Genomic DNA, 7,458 nt, shown 5'->3' on the forward strand with positions numbered 1-7,458 from the left:
GGATAGCACAGGGGAGGGATTCAAGGGGATTTGGGGAGTAGGGTTACCCCTGCTGGCAGGGCTGGGCTGGCCTAGCCCAGAGGAGATTGCTTGAGTGGCTGAAAGGCAGGCGGGGTCAGGGAGCTACCACAGGAGAGACGCCCTCACGCTGGAGGCGGGGGCGGGGGGAGGGAAACAGGGTGACTCAGTCCTGGGTACCCTGAGCTCCGGCACACGCCCCACTCCACACACGCGCCCGTCGCCAAGTGGGTAACAGAGGCTGGATGCTGCCAGGGGCCCCCAGCCCGAGGCTGGGAAGGCTGCGAACTTCTGGCAGGAGACGTCTGGTGAAAGCAGCTTAACAACAAACCTACTGCTGGGAGCCTGGCCGAGCGAGCCCCCTCACCCCCCAGCAGTTCTGGGGCAATGCCCGGGCTGGGGAAGAGGAGGCTGCCTGCCTAGCACAGAGAAGCTGGAAAGCGCTGTGCGATTCCAGTGCCCGAGGCGCCTCTTCCCTGCCAGCCCCACCCGCGCCCACGCCCGCCAGCCACCGCGGATAAAGGCAGCTGTTCGCTATCGGGGAGGGAAGGGGGCTGGCAGCAGTTCTTTTTTTTGGGAGGGGGGGAGTCATGCCACAGGCCGGATCCGACGCCCGCTGAAGTTAATGGGAATTCTCCTGCTGGCTTCTATGGGCCTTGGATCAGGCCCTGCCTGGGTTGGGGGCTGTCTGGTGCGCCCAGCTCCTGCCACCACAAAGCTACGCCCAGTTCCCCCAGCGGCTACAGGCTGCCCTAGCTGTGCTGCTGTCAGCTGACGCCAGCTGTGGGCCTGGCCCCAAACACTTGGCTCCCTGTGTAGCGCTGGCGGCATAGAAGTTGCCCGCGGGCGCTGTTCCCAGCTCCAGGGATCTGCCCAGAATCGGGCCCTGTGGGTGTGAGGCCCAGCGGGTCCCCGCGTGTGGAAGAACAGCCTCTCCACTCAGAGGGATGGATGTTTTGCCACCCTTCGGCCCATGGGACGCATGTTGAGTTAATGGGCAGCCAGGTTCTGGTTGGCTCCCGTGTCGTTCCTACGGAGCACGGCTCTCTGGGGCCCACAGCGTCCCATGCACTGTCAGGCCGCTGCTTCGGGACTGCGCCCGGGCCTGTGGAGCGGGCCCAGCTCATCGCAGGCCCGGTGGAGCGGCACCTGCTGCCACGAGATCTTCAGCCCAGCTCCAGTGCTGGCGCCACAGCCCACGCCAATGAGGCGCCAGTTTAATTATAGCCCCGCGGGGAGGGAAATGAAACCCAGAGCCAGGAGCAGAACCATTCTGATGAACGGGTGGAAGCCGTGCAAGCTGTTGCACGTTCCCCGCAACGTCTCAGCCCGGGGCACCAGCGACTGGGTCGCTCCTGGCCTCGCTGGGCCAGCTACGGCTGCCCCCATCTCTGCCCTAGGTAGTTGATGGCGCCATCCCCCCCCTTCGGCCCCCCCAGCCCCACTCAGCCAGAGAGGAGTGGCAGATACGTGACTCAAGCCAGTCTCTCTGCCCACCTGGTCCAACCTCGCCCCTGCCCTGGGGCTGGCTGTGCTGCCTGTGAGCGAGACATGAGGTGTGCCAATCACAGCAGTGCCACGCACTAGCTGCCAGGGAACCGGGCACCCACCTGGTGAGGAGTGGCGGGGGAGGCTGAATTTTGCCCTGCTTGAATAATTGACGTAACAAATTTCGAGCTGATTTTCCCATCGCGCACCCAGCTCCGTCCCTCGCCCTCTAGCATCGCCCTGCCAAATGCACCCCCCAACCAGGGCTTGCATGCACAAGGGGGGCGTCTAGGCAGGCAGAAGCCGGGCAGGGCACCAGCAGAGGGGTGCTGCCCCCTACAGGCCAGCACCAAAATGCCCATCATTCTGAGGTCTTAGCCGCTGAGACATGGACCGAAAGTGCTTGGGGATAGAAACTTTATTCATCAGTTTGTCCAGGGTTTTCTCTCGGGGAACCTTTGTACTTGGAATAAACCAGGAGCTGCCGTCAGGGGTCCCTTTAAATGTCAGACACTGAAAGGAGCGCGGCCGTGGGCGAGACCGCTCTGCTGCTGATGTGTATTTGGGATTTCCAGTGTGCGCCTCCTCCACCATCCGCCGTGCCTGGGACCGGAGAGGAGAAAGTGGAACAATAAGTCCTAGCGAGGAGCAGCTCCCGCTTGTCCCCTGGAGAGGCCACGGCCATCAGCAAAAGAAGGCTGCTCCTGCTAACAGAGCAGGGCTGGATTCTAGTCCCCGCTCTGCCACCCGTCCCCTGCATGGTCTTCGACAAGTCCCTTAGGGCCTGGGTTTCCCGAGCGCTCAGGGCCAGGTTTGCTAGGGCTCAGCGCCCAGGGGCCTGCTTCCCAGCTCTGCTGAGCACCTGGTCAAGGCTGTCGGTGCCCATCTGTGGCAGGCCCTGCACCCCTTCCTCCGCAGGGGAGGGGCAGGTCGGTTCATGTTCAGAACATAGCCTTTAACCAACAGGCCGAGCCGGGCGCACGGGGCCTGGAACCCTTCTGAGACCTGGCTGGAGCAGCTGCACGCAGGATCATGCACGGATCAAGGCCATCCTTTCTGGGACTGTCGGGTGGTTTCATGCTAAGTCACAGTCTTGGTCACCCCTTTGCTTTGTATACAGATGCGTGCAGCGCTGAGAGGAGTTCTACGAAAGCCTGGTCATTAGCAGGGAGCTCAAAGTTCTCCGATAAAAAGCCATAAAAAGCCGTGTTTTTCCGCAATTAAAACGAAACGCTGAACGTTAGTTTCCCCAGCCACAATATGTCCAGGTATCTATCAGTGGCGCACCATGGTTTATTGATATGCCGCAGAACCCCGTTTCGCCGAGTCTCCATTATCTGGCGCTCCGTATGACCTGAACCGGGGCTGACAGCCCAAGCCCTGGGTGGCAGGGCTCTGGCTGGCAGCCCCAGGTGGCAGGGCACGGGTGGTCAGTCCTGGTTAGGTTAATCCGGAGAGCTGGATAATGGAGGCTCGAAAAAACGGGGGCCTACTGTCTGATTTTTTTTTTTTTCACAAAATGTAAAAGCTAAAGATTCTCTGTAAAAACACAAATTCTGTGTTTTCCCGCGGCAAATGGATTTCAAATGGGATGTCTCCAAACGGGACATTCCACCCAGTACTGTATAAAACCACGATCCATCTGTTAAACGTATGTTGGTGTTTTGCCGCCTTTAAATGCTTTCAGAGTGACGTCAACTGAACGATCACCTTTCTGCCTGCACATTTTCCTCTCGTCATTGCTACCGAAAGCCCCTGAAGGTGACCAAAATTTAAAGAGAAAAAATATTTCTCTTTCATTTGTCAGTTTCCTTTATATGTCATTTTCACCACTTCCCCTTTATAGCTTATTTAGTCAGATTTCTTTTTCCCTGCTGATTGTGTGAGTCCTTCACACAGCAACAGGGGAGCAGAAACATTTAAAAATAGTTAACTGTGATTGTAAACCTCTCAAAAATGGCAGGAAACGTGGGTGGGTGGGTGGGGTGGGATCTGAATTAACTCTAAATCTGTTCTTGTTAAAATAGATTTCAGGTTTTCATTGGGTGAGTGTTTCTGTCCTGTGCTATGCAGGACGTCACATTAGATGAGCACAATTGTCCCTTCTGGCCTCTCAATCCGCGAGTTGGAGCCGGGAGAAGAAAACAGCAAACAGTTCTGTGAAGATCGTCCAATTCATTGAAAGGGTTTTCAGTCTGTTTCGAAGTGTGTGACAAAGTGTTTCCCAGGATGGAACCGCATCGGCCAGTGCTAGCGGTGGGGGAGAAGCTCCAAGCATTGCTCTGAACGTTTGTATTGATGTTTTGCATTGCGGTTGCTGAAATGCCAACAACTGCAGCAAGAAATCAAAACGCGGAAAATGCCGACCAGCCCGGCCGTGAACGGAGCTGACGAACCTTCCTCCAAGGCTCATGACAGCTACTCACATGTCGCCAGTGGAAAAGAGACACAGCGAAGCCTCCGGCATGCGTGGCGAGTCTTTTCCTTTTAACACAAAAATCTCGGCCTCTGCGTTGTTGGCTGGGACTTTTCCCGTCTCTGTCACAACCTCCCACCAGCCTTACTGCCCGAATGGCAAAGGAAAAGCCTCAGGGGTGCAAAAGGCGAGTCATGTGGCCTAGGGGATGGACCAGTGGACTGGGAGACATAGGTTCGATTCCCAGCTCTGCCATTGGCCTGTTGGGAACCTTTGATACGTCACTTCCCCTCTCCGTGCCTCAGTTTCCCTGCTGTACCATGGGGATGAAGATACTGCCCTCCTTTGTAAAGTGCTTGGAGATTCTGGCCCCCACTGAAGTCAATGGGAGTTTTGCCATTGATTTCTGGGGGGGAAAGAGATTTTACCCCTGGATTTTGTGAAGCCCCAGAGCTAAGACCGGAGGAAAGCAGGGCTCTGGGGGTGCCACGCTGGGTGAGACCGGGGAGCGATCTGGGAGGTTCTGCTCACCTGTCATCGCCACGTTCGTCTTCCTCTCTGGGCTTGCCGGCCACCAGGTCCCCTTGGCGCCAGCCTGCAGAGACACGCACCGAGCCAAGGTGCAAACGGAAAGTGACATGCCCACCGCCACTGGCGTTGGCACCTCTCCCATGTCCCCTCCCTTGTGGCTTCAATGGGGACTAAGGGCAGCCGCACCTCTCGGGAGCAGGTGAAATCCCACCTGGGAGGGGACGGACGCTGCTGCTGCTTCCAGACATTCCTGGGTCTATGGTGCCAGCCTGAGGCCAGGGAGCCGGGAATGCCAGGGTGTTCTATGGTGCTGGGCTCAGGGCCTGGAGCCAGGCTGCCCTCGCTCCGGGCAGGGAAAGAGGCGCAGGGTCCATTAAGGAGAGAGCTGTGCAGCTAGTCCTGGCACTGCCTCCAGTAGCCACTGGTAACCCCAGCTGAGCCCTCCCCTCCGGGGCAGGCTGCTTATGAGACGTGGCTCCCACAGGGACCCTGCCCTGCAGGAGGCTTCCCATGGCAGAGAACAAGTAGCCACGCACCTGGGCTGCCCTCCCCTGGCCAGGCAGGTCCTGGGGGCAGCGGTGGGATGAGAGTCCAGGAGGTGCCGTGTTCAGGCGTGACATCTGGGGAAGGAGCCGGGCCACGGGGGCCTTCCTGCCCCTGCGGGTCGCTGCCTTGGGTTCGGCGGCTCTAACCATGTACCTGGACGGGCAGAAGGCAGCTGCTCCCATACCCGCTGGGTCACCGCAAGCAGGCTCTCAAGGCAGAGCCCCAGCCGATGCAGAGCTAGAACCGGGGACCCACTATAGTGGAACCCCAACCGGTCTGGGAATGGTGGCGAATTGGCCCCTGCGTGAGGGCTGAGTCCAGAGCACAGCCCCGGGGCGGCCCAGGCTGGGAGCCAGAGAGCCACGGGGTGTCCACAAAGGATCGTCTGCCAGGCAGCAGGGTGCAGGCGAGTGTGTGATTCCCAGCAAGGCCGGCTGGGAGCCGCCCTTCCCTGCAGAAATCCCCCCTTGGCGCGTCACCGGTAACGCTCGGTGCTCAGTACAGCATGGCGGGGGGATGGAGCACTGGGAAAGCCCCTCGGCAAACAGCGCGGCTCCTGTCCAGGGACTTTTCCTGGGACGTGTGCACGCGGCCACCTCGATCACTTATACATCCCTTCCCCCCCACTTCCTCCGCCGCCCCGGGATGGTGCTTGTCTGCTGAGATTGGAAGCTCTTTGGGACAGGGACCAATTCCTCGTATATGTTTATGCAGCGCCTAGCATGACGGGGCCCCGATCCTGACTGGGGCCCCCGGGCCCTAATGCAAGAGAATATGTATAAGATTCCAGGGAGGAGGCACTGGTGGTCGATGACTCAGCCCAGCCGCCACAGTTCTTAGAGCGGGGGCTTCCCGCCCGGGCTGGGGTTAGGGATTGCAGCCGATCGCCTGCCTTCTCAGCTCGCCCCAGCACCCCCAGCCGGGAGCAGCCCGGCTGGTCCCCCAGCCATGGGGTTGTGACAGGAGGGGGGGTTAATCTGGGGCCTTGCACTCACTTGGGTCCCTGTGGGGCACACAGGGCCGCGTACCAGTTCCTAGCCCATCCCAGGTCAAAGGGATTCGCTCTGCCCTCCTCGCGAAGCTGGGGACAGAAGAGACCCAACGGCGGTGAGCTGGGGAGCGCTGGACCAGTGCTCCCCCACAGGGGACGGGGCTCTAGCACCGGAGGGACGCAGGGTGCCCTCCGCTGGTCAGGCTGGCACCTGCACCGGCTGTAGTTTCAGAGGCAGGAACTGGCTAGAGCGTAACCCGCTGGGGAGGACGATGCTTCGCTGGAGGCGCGTGTCAGAGCGAGGACGACGCCCGCAGGACCGTGCCTCCGAGGCGCTAACACTGCACAGTGGCCGTCAACTGCATCCTGGCCCCACTGCCGCCGGGGCTGTGCCCTGAGCATGGCTAGCCTAGCCCCACCTGAGGCCAAGCCTCCAGCCCGTGCGCCCGTCAGCCAGAGGCACTGATGTCCCCACCAGGCGCGGCTGATGGCCTGGAAGGGACCCTGCAGGGCGAGGGCTGTCTCTTCAAGGCCGGCCCCGAGCCCCCCTTCCCCAGCGCACGCACCGGCTCTCAGAGCCAGCGAGACTCAGGGGCTCCCAGGGCGGGCGCACAGCTGGGAAAGCAAAGGGCGCCATGTGAGCGCGCCAAAACACACATGAGCCGCTTGGCTTGGCGAGCGCTGGAGCAACCGGGTTGGTTATGCAACCGCTGCGCCCCAGCCAGTCCCAGCGGACTGAGCCAGAGGCCCCCGGAAGCGCCCCCAGCCTCACACACAGACGCCTTTGACGCGGGCCTGAGCAGGCAAGAATCCCAGTGATGGGAAAGGGGGTCGGGGGGCGGGAGTGCAGGCAGCAGAGCTGCAGGATCAGGCCCCTTGCATGCACATGCACCATACGCATGCACATGTATGCATGCACACGTACACACATATGTACACACACACACGTACACACATATGTACACACACACACGTGCCCGCACACCAATTGTTTTCTTGGACAGATTCCCCATGACTAGAGCCTGGAGCAGCTTTTACCCTCTGGTTCTACCACCACCAGCTGCTGCTCCCACGCCCTGAGCCCCAGGCTGGGCTCCCTCCTCCCCATACCTTGAGCTCATAGGGGCGTTTAGCCAGGGTGATGAAACTGGCCTGGGATCCCACCAGGCTCAGGAGGGGCAGCAGGTAGAGAGCGGCCGGGATGGTCACCATGATGCTGGCAGCAGGAGAGTAAGGGAAGGATATAAAGCCAGGTCTGAGGGGCGAGTCCTCTGCCCTCCCACTGAGTGTGGGACACAGCCTGTGTGTGCGTGTGCGTGTGCGTGTGTGTGTGAGACATCCTGAAGGACCACAAAGATCAGACCCAGCCCCCTGGAGCCTGGCCTGGCCTGTGTGGGGTGAAGCTCAGTGCGTTTGCATCATGCCAGCTGCGCGCCCAGGGGTGGGTGCTCCGTGCCAGCTGCGCGCC

At 60.3% G+C, this 7,458-nt stretch overlaps 1 protein-coding gene across 1 annotated transcript in view; it reads right to left on the reverse strand.

The window, feature by feature from the left end:
• Positions 1–4,310: 4,310 nt before the first annotated feature.
• Positions 4,311–7,458, reverse strand: part of ZDHHC19 (zinc finger DHHC-type containing 19) — a 7,794-nt gene continuing 4,646 nt past the window's right edge. Inside the window, exons 5-8 of the mRNA XM_029911123.1 lie at positions 7,101–7,206; positions 5,995–6,080; positions 4,990–5,152; positions 4,311–4,517 (exon numbers count right to left, since the gene is read on the reverse strand). Of these exons, the coding sequence (XP_029766983.1) occupies positions 4,347–4,517; positions 4,990–5,152; positions 5,995–6,080; positions 7,101–7,206 (526 nt within the window). The 3' untranslated portion in view covers positions 4,311–4,346. The remainder of the gene's footprint in view (positions 4,518–4,989; positions 5,153–5,994; positions 6,081–7,100; positions 7,207–7,458) is intronic.

Source organism: Terrapene carolina, unplaced genomic scaffold (assembly GCF_002925995.2).
Source record: "Terrapene carolina triunguis isolate 2854851 unplaced genomic scaffold, T_m_triunguis-2.0 Scaffold88, whole genome shotgun sequence".
In the NCBI taxonomy this organism is placed as follows: domain Eukaryota; kingdom Metazoa; phylum Chordata; order Testudines; family Emydidae; genus Terrapene; species Terrapene triunguis.